Genomic DNA, 14,387 nt, shown 5'->3' with positions numbered 1-14,387 from the left:
AAAAGAGAACAAGTACAGATCGAGTTCCACGGTACTGATATCTAAGCATTTTTGTATTAAATACGAGGTAGCAAATGGCTGTACAACTGTGATTATGTAATTAACAATTTCTCTAATTAGATCTTATCATTCGGTATGTCGGTATCTACGAAGATTCAACTATTTTACATACGAGAAAACGAACAAGGCTGTAAACATTCGATTACACGAGGTTGCACGTTTAACGAATATTACTCGACACGTATCCCGAATGGTTGAATTATAGCGGCGAATAAACGATTAACATCTAGGAACTACGGAATGCGAACGACATTCCACGTGTCTCATTACAATCAATCGCAGCAAGCCCATACAACTTTTGAATGATAAAAATAGGAGTCACGAGAAGGTATATTAACGAAGACAATGCGAGCAATCACTCGGTTCGTTCACATTATTTTGACATGTTTCAATCATTTAACCCTTAGCACTCGAGCGGTACCATTATTCGAAATATTGTTTACATTGTTAAACAAGTTGGTATCTAATCAATAGACAGCGGATTTTATGTATTTGTGATAAGAACGAATAGGTGTAATTTGAAACATTGAAAGCATTAGACGAATTCCAAAATATTTTTATATTATTTTCAACCTATTGAACATATTAAGTGAGAAAATAAATTTCTGTTATTTCGGTTTGTTGCAATTCAGGTGGAACACTTTTAGTTTGCATAAAGATAAATGTATTTATGATAAGAACGAAAAGGTATAATTTAAAACATTGAAAACATTATTTCAAAATATTTTTATATTATTTTCAACCAATTTTTTGAACATATTAAGAGAGAAAATAAATTTCTGTTGTTCCGGTTCGTTGCAATTCAGGTGGAACACTTTTATTTTGCATAAAGATCCGCGGTCTGCTAATTAATTACTAAATATTTAACCCTTAGCACTCGAGTGGTGACTCAGCAATAATTTAAATTATCAAATATATGTATATGTTCGTATCTAATCAATTACTAAACATTTAGGTATTGTATGAGGCATTACGTCAACAAAAACAATCATTGAGAATGGAATTATTCTAGGTCGGAAGAAACGTTTCATTTTCGAGATAAAATAGCTCCGAGTGCAAAGGGTTGAATATTGTACGAGGTGTTACATCAATTTCATATCTATAAAACAAAAAGAAATCGTATAGAATGAAATTATTCCAGGTCGAAAGAAATGTTTAATTTTCCAAATCTAAAATGTTTAAGTATAAACGGAACGATGCAATTCGATCCGACAACTGTCGCGTAACTCCGTGCGTAGTCAGTCATTTGCATCCTCATATTTTAACATGAATGCCTCGTGTCAAAATAATGTACGTCATAGAATTCATTTTCGCTCGACACCGATCGAACTGTTTCGAAGAGCGCCGATGCGCAGGGAAACCTCTGTGCAGAAGTCGAAGGAAAAAGCAATAGTTACGCGCACGAAAAGAATGCAATCCAATCTGTATACAGTGCCATTCACAAACAAATTTATGAAAGTAATAAAGTTACGTTCTGCGAGAAGGGAATGTGATCTGTTAGTGTTTCCGAATAATTCTGCATCTCGCTGGTAAAAGACGGAGATTCAAAACGATTTCGAGCGATACCTTTTTCTTGTTTGTCTTGTTTCTTTGCTTTTAGATAATATCATCATTGTACAATGATATATGCGAATGTATCCCGGTATGTTAAGTTGAGTAACGATGACGGCGAAGAAATTTGAATTTGAATTCGAGGATGAAACTGCTATTGTTACCGATTCGATTCCCGCCGTTTAAGTATATGCAGGATTACGTGGAAATACGCGCCTCTTTAAGGGGGTATTTTTCTTTGCAGGATTGCGAGGGCGCGGGACGCGCGCCTTCTCGTTTCTCGATACAGTGAGTCCTCGCGGATTCATTTTACGAAATAATTCGAAATTCCTTTTTTGATTGTCAGAACGGGAGCTTTCTCGGTATATATGTGACAGAAGCGAAGATTTATGAGTAGACAGCGGATCTCTATGCAAAATCAAAATTTTCTACCTGAATTGCAACAAACTGGAGCGAAACAAGAGTTTATTTTCTTTCTTAATATGTTTAATAAGTTGAAAAGAATATAATAGTACTTTAAAATTATTTTAATGTTTTTACTATTTAAAATTACACGTAATGCAATAATGGGGGTTTTTTCAGTAGTCAAAAGTGCTAGATAAAAGGTCAATGTAGACCGCTGTCTCTCTCAAAAAAGTCCTACTTTTACTGTCGCAGCTTTATGATAGCTATACACTCCCGCCCATAAATCACCGGACACTTGTACTTATCCTCAACAAAGTGGTAATTAAAGAGTATAAGCTTCCAGCTTGATTTTATCACTGTATTCTGATTAGATATAGCTATTACACGATAATATTTGAATGCAAAATTAAATATACAGGGTGTCTCATCTGAAGGAGGCCACCTAAATATCTCCTTTATTTTTAATGACACAAAAAATATTTATGGCATAATTTAAACGGTAACAAAGGAGGAATATCATAGAAGAACGATTTCTTTTGTCCGGTTATTTTTTCATAGCTTTTTCAAGGTCATCGTTATTTTTTTATCGGGAAAACTAATTTTTTTTTATTCCATCTTATAGCGGCTGAAAAAATACATTTGAATATGCTTAAGTCGTTAACAAGATGGAATAAAAAAAACAAGTTTTTCCGATAAAAATTAACGATGACCTTGAAAAAACTATGAAAACATAACCGGACAAAAAAATTGTTCTTCTATGATATTCCTCCTTCGATACCATTTAAATTATGCCAAAAATAATGTTTTTGTGCCATTAAAAACAGAGGAGATATTTAGGTGGACTCTTTCAGCTGAGACACCGGGTATACATACACTGTTTGAATAACGAGATTGAGAAATTGTGGAATGATTGTGGGGGAGCTGTGGGAACGAAATTGGAAATAATTACCCCACTTAAATTTAAAAAATTATAAAATATAGGGATAAATGTCTAGATTGACCAAAAGATTAATCTAGACCGCAGCCTCCTTCAAAAATCCTACTTTTTTGTTTGCCAAGCGTAATTTTCATTATTCGGCAGCTGTCGCAGCTTTATGATAGCTGCATGCTGCCGAATAATTTAAATTACGCCTGGTAAAAGTAGGATTTTTGAAGGAGACAGCGAAAAACCGCATCATCGAGAAATGAGAAGTCGTGTTCCGCACCGTTGCAAACCTGGAAAGGAGAACACCCTCTTAAGGTATTTGAATATTTTTGCAATATTACAACACCGTCTTCCGGTACAATAATATTTGCATAGCCTAAAGTGCAGTAGCAAAGAATTTCTGAGATATTGCGGAGTGCAAGGATATTTGTAAATTATACGGTTAAGCTTGTCACGTATTCCTAGACATCGTTCTTCTTACAGTGCAAAGGAATCTAGAAACATTCGAGAAACACAGAGAAAGCAAAGGTATATTCGCATTATGTGAAGCATGTGTATTGTGATAATAAATATTTTACTTAAATCGAACTGTTGTACGAACGAGGAGATATTTTCGAGAATTGAAATGGCTCGTTCTCTCAAAATACAGATTTCAGATAACGTTTCAACATCAAAAGGCGCGAACGTCGCTCGTACAACAATCTTTTTGCAGGGTGATCCTGATCGCCGCGATTCGATCAACTTTTCTTCAATTCGACGATTAATTAAACGAATCGCGTTTGCCGTAGGAAGAAATCCATCGATCGTGCTACTTCGGACGATGCGATGTGCACTTGGAGTTTTGAATTTCTATAGACGCATACAGAAAAAAAACCATACGCGTGCGAAAGAAAAGAAAATCAAAAATTGCGAGGAAGCGACCGTTTACGGTCACCCTGACAAAAAAGGTAGCAAATAATTGAAACAATATTTGCAAGATAATAATGATAGACTATAAAACAAAAAGAAACAAGAAAACAAATGTTTGACGAATATCTACGATTGTTCTGGTTGTGGTTACTTCTGTATATGCATTTTATACGATATAATTGTGATTCTATGTATTCCGAGCTCATGTATCATTACTAATTTTCTATGGATTTGAATATTTTATATGTACCTAATAGAGAAGAATGGTTCGTATCAAGGTACACCGGGGTTTACCAGAGACGGATTTTACCAGATTTTTATAATAGAATAAGAATCGATAATGTCATTCATATCCTGCAAACGATCCGATTCGACTAAACCGATGAAAATTTCAGAAAACGAACGATAGCCGCCGTCTCTGTAACGCGAACGAGAGAAATGAAATTTTTCGCGAGCATTTCAATCTGACAGGATTGAATCGAAATGAAAGGTGCTGCCAGTTCAAAAGAATTTATCGAATGGAAGTATGAGAAACAACCAGCAACATAATTTTTAGATACGATGACTGTGTAGTATTATTAATCGTATACCAAGCAATTTGTACAACATAGAATTTTAATATAGCGTTTCGTGTTATAAATCAATTTTTATGAAGTCAAATATGGATTTCCTGTTCGACTTGACGAAATGAAAAGAGGTATATCGAATTATTGTTCGTTTGTATACGTTCTTCGATGTGAACAAAAAAAAAAAGAAAAGAAAGAAAACCAATCATCCAACGTGACGCAACGTTTCAATTTCGAATTACATACTAATTAAATATACTAGCAAATTATGAGTGTGACTTAGAATATAATTACGGGTTCAACATGCGTGTAATCGTTCAAAATATTATTAGAAATACTTTTCACACTTGTAATTTGTAACTGTACCAAGTATTGCAGCTACTCAGCTATTCGTAATCGTATTCGTATTCGTACTTGTATCCGTATCCGTATCCGCATCATCCGTGTATCCGTATCCGTATTCGTAATCGTATTCATTTAGAAATTATATACAAGTAACGATTATAGATTGTTCCACGTGATCAGGTCGAACGGTAAACCTTCTATTGTATAATTCACAGTGTTTGGTATTCAGTTGCAAAATGAAATGTTTAGTGTCACGCACGTTTTAGATTATCAGGCAGTACCTTATATCAAGGTCGAGGAACGAAAATACTAGGGAAAGTTCTGTCGTATTTTAACCCTTAGCACTCGAGTGGTGACTCTGGGACGCCACTAAAAATTGCTGCACCATTATTCAAAATATTCTTTACATTATTAGATATGTTATTGGTATTATACGAGGTATTATATCAATTTCGTATCCACCAAATTTAAAACATCAGTAATTTCGCATCCACGAAATTTAAACAATCAGTAATTTCGCATCCACAAAATTTAAAAGATCAGCAATTTCGCATCCACCAAATTTAAAATAGCTCCGAGTGCAAAGGGTTGAAGAAAACATTTGGAATTAGAGAAGACAACTACACAATTATTTGATTATACTAAATTGTCGGTTCGGTTCTTCGCCTCCTATTCTTTCTTTTTTTTGTGTAAACAAGAAAACCAACGGATTTAAACATCTGTGTATAGATACATTTTATTTTTATACATGCCGGTACGTTACGATTATAAAATTTGTCTACGACGCTTCGATAATTTATTTCTTTCGTTATAACGAAACTAGTAAATCTTTACGGCTTTCTTTTTCTACTACGATATCGATTTTCAATTTCTATAATATATATAGTTATTCAAGTTCTATACATGTAGCAAAGAGTGTGCACGACGTATTTTGTTTCGCTTTATTTGAAACGCGACGCATCGAATCGAGATTGTTCATTCAGAAGATAAAAATATGATTTTCTCATTTGTAACGTAACGTTAATTATAGTTGTACACGGCGTCGCGTAACACAATGTTGACATTCCAAATGAGGATTTTTCACAGAGTACAAAAGTAATATGGGCTTGCATTTTTAATCTTCACGTCCTGCCAAAAACGACATAAGTATTCGCATAATCAATATTAGTGTTTGCATAATGTTCAAACAAACTTTCATATCTGGTCGAATGCCGATGAGGAAATGATTATGATGGAACTGTATAATTCAAAAGGAAGACGGGGGAGAAAAGAAAAGAAAGAACGGAGTAAGAACTTTTTTTCGTTGTCACGAACAATTGTAGTAAATTCTAATAAATGTCAGTACAAATTGAATACTAAAAAAAAATGGAAAATGAAAAAGAAAATGGAAAAAAGCATCATCTGTGTGCAACTGAAAAAAGAAAAAATATTAACGACTCGTATTTTTGGCAATACAATTTTAAATAACAATTATAAATTAGCGTAGCAGTAGCTAGAATGTTAGTAATATAAAATTTTGTTCTCATATTTTCTTGATGACTGAAAGTTTACACATATATTATATATATATATATATATGAGAATATATGAATATATGTATATGAATAATAACGACGACGACGATGATGATGACGATGATACGAGGATAATAATTGTCTCATGGCGTAATTTGTAGAACGAATGTTCATTATTGCTTCTTATGCTATTATTAGGTAGTGGATTATAAAGATGAATATTGTAAATTAATAAAATTGATCATTTGAAAAATAAACTATATTGATAACTTGTGTATCATGATGTTAATAAACTAACTCTTCATTACTAGGCCCAGTAGAGAGAGAGAGATATGGTAATACATTTAATATAAACGACAGTATTTCAACCCAACTTTCAATCATTATATGCCCATAAATATGAATGTGGTCCAAGTCAAAATTTAAAAAGAGAAATGCGTTCATTAGTTACTTCACATCACATTATTTTAAACTAGATGAATTCAATATAACTTTTACGATATTCTAAAAAATGAATGAAGTGTTAATATCCTTTTCCTTTAAATATCTCGAAACAAGAATAAATATATGGCTTAGACCGCACTTTCATAATTACGAGCACATGTATCACCACCTATGACAGTTGTTTATTAATTTTGGTAGATATATGTTTACTGCGTGTTTTGAGCTCAATAGCCTCTGGACCGTGATATCATTTTGTACCAGGGGATACGAGCTGTTCATACGTTAAAAAATAAATATGCACCCTTTCAATTTCAAACTTTATTGTTGCTACATTATACGCAATACATTCACGAATTATCAATACACTATTCTACTTCCCTACGTATGTACGTATATATATGTATATTTGAAAATACATACGTACATACCACTGCACGCGAATCAATATGCAAGCGCGTGGCAAGCGCATAATTATTCCACCTGCCAAACGTGAAACTTTTAACGCTACCCGCGTAATCTGAAAGTTTATTTTCGCCTTTTCGAAAAGAAGGAAATATGCAGGATTCGAATATATCCTGTATCTTTTATTGTTGGTAAGTAAAATCCAGGTGGTCGCGATACATCGGATTACATGAAAATCATAGTAAACTTATGAAATCCATAACAAACGCGTCTATTCGCAGGTATCTGACTAATCGGGTACGGTGTTACGAAACAACGACCAATCCTGTGATGGGTATCTGAGCACGGTGCTGTCGCCTACCCGCCGTAGGGCCGAACTGCGTTTCTGTAAAAACATTAACCGAGCACCGAACATCAGTTAAATCGTCGGTTGAAATCAGTCGAAACAGCTTGTGCAACTACTGATCCTGTCCTCAAGCGGCTAAGACTTTTAAGGTATGTTTACCTGTTTTTCATATTTAAATATACATGAAATATGTTGACTTCAACGTTCAATGAAACCGACAACAAGTAATTCCATCCACTTCGACGCAAAACCGAACGGCTTTCGCGATCTACGAAATTCGTACGCACGTCGCTCTTACAAGCACACTGTCCACCATTTTGTTTATTGTGTCCGCTTTTGGAGGGAAACTAAAATTTATTTTACGTCGACTAGAATTTTTCACGATTTCACCGATTCCGTTCTATTTTCAAAGGTGAAAGCAATTTATTGTACAATTCAATGTCTTTGAACATTCGCGTTTTCATTGTGATTGTTTACTTTCGTCTGATCATTTATACATTTAAGAATATCGAGAATGTTTCTAATTACTGTAATGAATGTTTCCAGACATGGCACGTACCAAGCAAACTGCTCGTAAGTCAACGGGAGGTAAAGCTCCCAGAAAACAGCTTGCCACCAAAGCTGCACGTAAAAGCGCACCTTCCACCGGTGGCGTGAAGAAGCCTCATCGTTACAGGTCAAAATATTTTCCATTGCTCGTACAGTCGAGCAGGTCTGGGTAACGCTGGTTCGTGGAACAATGTAGGTCGGCGAGTCAGTCTCCACAATGTCCACAAATGTACATGTGTACAAGACCAACAATGTTTACCAATTCCTTTAGCTCTGGGAGTTCTAGCTTAGGTTCTACCCCCAACTTTGTTCTGTCCTATATAGCTATACAGCATACCAACTCTACAGCTGTACATATTAGTGGGAAAAGGTTTGACTAATAGTGGGGACCTTGCGGTTCTTGGAGGGGAATAAGTTGGAACTCCCTGCTTTAACCATTTGCACTCTGAACTATTTGAACTTGAAGATTAAGTATTTCAAAAATTTTATGGATATGAAATTGATATAATACCTCGTACAATATAAGGGTACAGCAATTTATAGTGGCGGTTAATTTTTATGATAGGGACTAAGGGTTAATTTTTATGATAGGGACTAAAGGTCAATTTTTATGATAGGGGCGATTCAGGTATAAATAAAGAATTCGCAGAGCTGAAAGAATGAAACGAATGCGAGTAACCTGCCGGCGTAGCATTGTGGGGCTCGTGCTAAAGGAAAGAAGGCGAAGAGGAGAAGCAACCAGCGTTGCCCAAGCCTGCGGTAAAATATCTTGCCGGAGTATTGCCAGTAATTTGATTGTGATACTTCTATTTCAGACCCGGTACTGTAGCGCTGAGAGAAATCCGAAGATATCAGAAGTCGACAGAACTGTTGATCCGGAAATTACCATTCCAACGTTTGGTTCGTGAAATTGCGCAAGATTTCAAGACAGACTTGCGTTTCCAGAGTGCCGCTATCGGAGCTCTGCAGGAAGCTTCGGAAGCCTATTTGGTCGGGCTGTTCGAAGACACAAACTTATGCGCGATCCACGCGAAACGCGTGACGATCATGCCTAAAGATATTCAGCTCGCCAGACGAATTCGTGGCGAGCGTGCTTAAGCATCTCGTCATACAAAATCTTTAACCGTTCCCTTAATCGAGTTCATTCTTGTTGTCGCATTCTTTAATTGTTTCACAAACTATCAAATTCATTACAGTTGTGTTGTTATCATGAATCATTACTGTAATTGACACTGCCAAGCCCTCGAAAGATAAGATGCAAAAGTTCGAATAATATTATATACATTGTAGAATAGCTGAATATGTTTATGATTTAACAGAAGTAGAGGAATAGGAAAAAGGCACAGAGATCAGAGTACGTAGTTCGTAACAGATATAGTAAGACACACTTTGCATAATTCATACTTCTTTAGGTGTTGTAACGAGCGAAGTTGGTCGTAAGAAATCATTTAAACGTGCACGCGGTTGCTGGAAAGTGAGACTAGAACGGCACAGGGGTGAGAGAAGATTCTATATTTTCATAGCTTGATTGGTTGACATTGTCATTTTGACCATCTTAAGGGGGTAGGGGTACTCATTTCTCGATAATGCAAAGGTGGAGTTTTTCAGTAGCCAAAAGCGCTATATAAGAGATCAATCTAGGCCACAGTCGTCCTCTAAAGTCCTATTTTTACGTCAACGAGGCGTTATTTGCATTATTCGGCAGCATAATTTGCATTATTTTGAAGCATGAGCAAATTACGCCTCGCAATTTGAGGGCGACTGCGGCCTAGATCAGCGATTTCCAACGTTTATGCTACTACAATTTTTCAAAACAAAATTTTTCCGCGCTTTCCTACCTTTTATTATTTTATAATTTGATATAGACACGTTTCAAAAACTGTTAAGTTTTATTTATTTGTAGATATTATGATATGAAAATTAATTTTGTATTCAGAGATTTTGGCGCCTTCCAGGCTGGAAACCACTGGCCTAGATTAATCTTTTCTTTTCTCTAGCGCGTTTGACTACTGAAAACCCCCATCTTTGCATTATCGAAAAATGAGAAGGCAATTCTGGAAACGAGACTACCCCCTTAACGTCCAATCGGACTCTTCTTTCCTCTGTACTGTTCCGCTAGCCTGCTCTCCAGCAACTGTCGGGGTACGTAAAATTGTATTGCATATACTTGCAGTGTTTAGTAGTATTTCCCGTTACCGAACGAACTTACTTTGCAATAGATCTTCGGAAGAATTTACAGTGTAAAATATTTCTTCTGTACAAGTAGAGAGAGAGAGAGAGAGAGAGAGAGGTAACACTGTAACACGTCTTTAATATAAGCTGTAGGAAACTAAAATGTTATAGAATTATGTACCGAGCGTGCCCGTAGACTTACGTTATTATAGCTGTATTCGTATCACGAAAGTATCAGAATTGTTTTGCATTTATATATTTCATGTTCACACTTAATTCGAATTAAACTAATCCGTGACCATGAAATCGTATAGTAGTTTTCGTTCAATGTGTTATTATTTTAGTAAGTACAATATATTACAATAAGGATAACTAATAATTTACATTTTTCAATTAATGTATAGAAACTTTGAATAAACTTTACTCGAGCTATCTTCGTAACAGAATACGCGTCTTTATTTCCCAGAAGGAATTTTTCAAATGTCAATTTCAATGCTTTTCTCAGAAATCACACTGTTTTTGGAATTACCATGACTAATGATCAACGAGTGAATCATACTTATTTCATAACTAATTATATCGATAACGTGTATTCTACGAACTTGAAAATTTACTCCATCGCTTGTGATAACTAAAATGCACACTTGTATACATATCCATTATCATCAATATCGGTATAAATATTTTTTCGATCGAAGATTGCTATTAATATAAATTGTCGCTCTATACTGTATAAGTGCGCCCATATATATATGTGCACACATATATATATGTATGTATGAGTTTACCCTGCTATAACTGCACACATTCATGTTTACAGAACCTATGTACATCGATACTTGTGAGGATAATTATAAATATCAATCGGTAAATTATTACAATTTGAATACTATATGTGTTTATCCGCTCGATCAGCATCGACACCGCAACACCGATCTTAATCAAAATTGAACCTAAACCCGCACGCTATAATGTTTACGTTCAGCGTGCAATGGCGTCTGCTTTTTCCGAGCAGAAGCGCTCGATAATATTAAATCTCGGAAGCAACAGTTCATCCTCATTCGAGTCTGATATTCAAGGAAGAACTGCATTCGAAAAACCTGAAATTTTCATATCAACGAAACATTCGAAACCGTGCGCTCATTATCGCGCTGCATACAGCCGTATAAATATATTTTCTGGAAGTTTCCACGAAGAAGCCATGCAATTTCATTGCTGATAGAATTGCAGGAACAAAGTGGCGATCTTTCTGCGCAGAAAATCACCGAAGCAGATGGAAATTCGATCGGAAATGAGTCGAGTTCGCGAGATTTTGAACGGTTCATTGTTGCTCGAAATATTTTCCGACTTGAATGGATATCGATCGGAGGATTTTCGATAACGATGAAAAAAGGCAATTATTGCAAGTAAAACGAGGTTGCTCTCGAGAGCCCAAAGAGTATCATGTATATTACAATTGACAGTGTTCTTCTCGGTTCGACTTCTAGGCGTAGGAGGTTGAGCCAATCGCAGGTCCTACACTATGAGGCAGAACAGCTATCCGACATCCGATTGGATGCACCGCACCGCGGGCTTACGTACCTCTCGCGATTTAATTTCTAGGGGGTAGGGACAAGGGAGTCGTGACTCGGGAGAGCCGGAGAGCGTCCACTGCCATCGGAGTACAAGGAAACGGATAGTGTTAGCTCTCGCTTCTCGTGAAATTTTCCCTTTGAGCGGTACGTAAACTCGTCGATATTCCACATCATAATCGGCCACGTGTAATTAACAGTGGCAACGAGCACGCGGCATGTGTAGTGTTGCATCGTGGAAAATGAAAAGTGTTGAGAAATTGAAGTTTTCACGTCGGAACGCGACGTACTGTCGTGTTGCCTCCATTTTGCAATTGACGTTCGTGGAGGGAATCGTTTACGAGTCTCTCTCTCGCGGCGGTCGTACCTCGCCGCTTGTTTTCCCGTCAGTGTCATCGGTTCACTAATGTTTATCAATCGTTCGTTTTTCTCAACAAAATTGTATACGAGATGTACACGAGAACCCTTGGAATTCGAATCATATATTTTTCATGTTAGCATGCCTTTTTTTCGCGTCGATGCAGAAGGAACGAAAGTTTGTGCATTGCGCAATGCGCAGCGTTCCTCGCTGCGCGGTTCCTTCGTACGAATAGCAACGGATCGTACCCCCACCATTAACCCCCCACCACTGTGATCATCTTCCCCACTCGAAAACTTCATTTACACTCTGTCGACGAATTCTGAAATGCAATCTTCAAAATTGCTTTCCCGCGTCGCTCGCACTTCGAACGCGACTCTTCAACCGCTTCGGCCGAGCACGTAGAAATTTTAAGAATTTCGTAATCGAAGAGTATGTATATTCTGTTCATGTCCTTTGATCTTTATATCTTCGATTTACTCCCTTTTGAGACATTGTATATATTCGGGAAAGCAATATTACTTTCATTTCATTTCATTGTATTACATACAATTTTTTCGATATCTTAAATGCCCCACACAGGAAAAATTGTGGTTCAACGCCCTATGATAGGATCAAAATTTTAAAGTTGTGCAATGACGCTTTCGGATCTTTGGCACAAATGCTAAACTTAAATATTTTTGCTTGTTGTCTCTGAAGTACGTAAACTGGCTATATGCATAAAATATGTGTCGAATTTTGTTTAAAAATACTTCTTAATTACCCTTATGCCGTCTATAACAGGATAAACCTCGATTTTTATGTTCTTAAAAATCTCAATATTTTTTCTAAATTTTCAAATTTTAGGCACACTTTCACACAATCCATGTTTATGATTTAACTAATTTCTAAATCACCTTTAACATTGTTACAGTTTAAAAAATGGCACGTACCAAGCAAACAGCTCGTAAATCAACTGGAGGAAAGGCGCCTCGTAAACAGCTAGCTACAAAGGCAGCACGTAAGAGTGCGCCTAGTACGGGTGGTGTAAAGAAACCCCATCGATATAGGTAAGCCAAGCCTAGTCTTCATTGTAAATTATAATAACTATCATTGCATTTTAATGCGAAGAATGTGTAAAATAATTTTGATTTGTTTTTTAGGCCTGGTACCGTAGCTCTTCGAGAAATCAGAAGATATCAGAAATCTACCGAATTGTTGATCAGAAAATTACCCTTCCAGCGATTGGTTCGTGAAATCGCACAAGATTTCAAAACCGATTTACGTTTCCAGAGCGCCGCGATTGGAGCCTTACAGGAAGCATCGGAAGCATACTTGGTCGGTCTATTTGAAGACACCAATCTGTGTGCTATCCATGCTAAGCGTGTAACAATCATGCCGAAGGATATTCAGCTCGCTCGGCGAATCCGTGGCGAGCGTGCTTAAATAATATGTAACTCCCACACATACCATTTACTACTACTATTATTATTAATTATTATCATTCATAACTATCCTGGATGGAGCATTTTCATTCCAGACTATGTATTATGTTGTACTCTACAAAAAAGTGTACAAGTTCATCCTTACGATAGGTGCATAGATTTTTGGAGCTGTTTTAGATCGACAGAAAATTATTGTCGTCTATGTTTGGTAGTCTTTGCTTTCGGCGCATAATTTTTTCGTAACACACAAAGACTGCGCGTTCGTTTGCAAAAATAATTTATTACGAATAATGATATTGTTGATCTTTTAATTCAATGCAACTTCTCGAGAAACGAGCGCAAAACAATAATATTGATAAAAGACACGTCGAATCGTCTCGCAAATATTGGTAAGAATAGAAAAAGAAAACATCTTTAGTTTCTCATTATACGATCCTGTTATATTGTATTTGTCATTATTGCAACACATAACGTCATCATTATCATTATTGGTATAATACATAGCGAAACTCTGCATTAGGATGTAAGACAGTTTCTTTATAGGGATCCAAAGTAGTGTTTATTATGCTAGAACTCTGGTTGTATGAAAATTACATAGAACATTTCAATCAGCCAAGTACTCATTGTTCGTGTAAAGATAAACGTTTCATAAATAAATCTTTAAAATAAGAGTAACCTACCTTTGTCTCTTTATAGGTATTAGACACACCACTCCACGAATCAACTCTCGATGAATTCGAATTCATAAATACTCGTTCGAAGACTGTTTACAAATATCTTTATTTTACAAATATTGTAATTTTACTTTTACAAATTTATGTTACAAAGGTCTCCTATTTAGTTGCT

At 36.1% G+C, this 14,387-nt stretch overlaps 2 protein-coding genes and 1 long non-coding RNA gene across 3 annotated transcripts; 2 read left to right on the top strand and 1 right to left on the bottom strand.

Annotated features, from left to right (window-relative positions):
- Nucleotides 1-6,170: 6,170 nt before the first annotated feature.
- LOC143215196 (uncharacterized) lies at nt 6,171-7,945 on the bottom strand. Its single transcript, XR_013010311.1, has 2 exons — nt 7,627-7,945; nt 6,171-7,506 (listed from the first exon to the last, which is right to left on the bottom strand). It is a non-coding gene; the product is annotated as an uncharacterized LOC143215196 (long non-coding RNA).
- Nucleotides 7,455-10,634, top strand: LOC143215194 (histone H3.3A). Its single transcript, XM_076437120.1, has 3 exons — nt 7,455-7,616; nt 8,014-8,143; nt 8,832-10,634. Exons 2-3 carry the CDS (start codon nt 8,016-8,018, stop codon nt 9,112-9,114), a joined length of 411 nt encoding a protein of 136 aa, XP_076293235.1. The 5' UTR covers nt 7,455-7,616; nt 8,014-8,015; the 3' UTR covers nt 9,115-10,634.
- A 1,113-nt stretch (nt 10,635-11,747) lies between these two features.
- LOC143215193 (histone H3.3A) lies at nt 11,748-14,216 on the top strand. Its single transcript, XM_076437117.1, has 3 exons — nt 11,748-11,906; nt 13,031-13,166; nt 13,260-14,216. The coding sequence occupies exons 2-3, from the start codon at nt 13,039-13,041 to the stop codon at nt 13,540-13,542; spliced, it is 411 nt and encodes a 136-aa protein (XP_076293232.1). The 5' UTR covers nt 11,748-11,906; nt 13,031-13,038; the 3' UTR covers nt 13,543-14,216.
- The last annotated feature ends 171 nt before the right edge of the window (nt 14,217-14,387 follow it).

The sequence above is a fragment of the Lasioglossum baleicum genome, chromosome 13, assembly GCF_051020765.1.
Source record: "Lasioglossum baleicum chromosome 13, iyLasBale1, whole genome shotgun sequence".
Lineage (NCBI taxonomy): Eukaryota > Metazoa > Arthropoda > Insecta > Hymenoptera > Halictidae > Lasioglossum > Lasioglossum baleicum.
Note: the sequence above shows the minus strand (reverse complement) of the source record. Positions and strands in the feature narration are given on the sequence as shown.

Bases quoted from the DNA above. Each gene is read 5' to 3' on its own strand.
- LOC143215194 (XM_076437120.1), top strand. From the start codon at position 8,016: ATGGCACGTACCAAGCAAACTGCTCGTAAGTCAACGGGAGGTAAAGCT. The intron at 8,144-8,831 runs GTCAAAATATTT...CTTCTATTTCAG, and splicing joins AAGAAGCCTCATCGTTACAG to ACCCGGTACTGTAGCGCTGA.
- LOC143215193 (XM_076437117.1), top strand. From the start codon at position 13,039: ATGGCACGTACCAAGCAAACAGCTCGTAAATCAACTGGAGGAAAGGCG. The intron at 13,167-13,259 runs GTAAGCCAAGCC...TTTGTTTTTTAG, and splicing joins AAGAAACCCCATCGATATAG to GCCTGGTACCGTAGCTCTTC.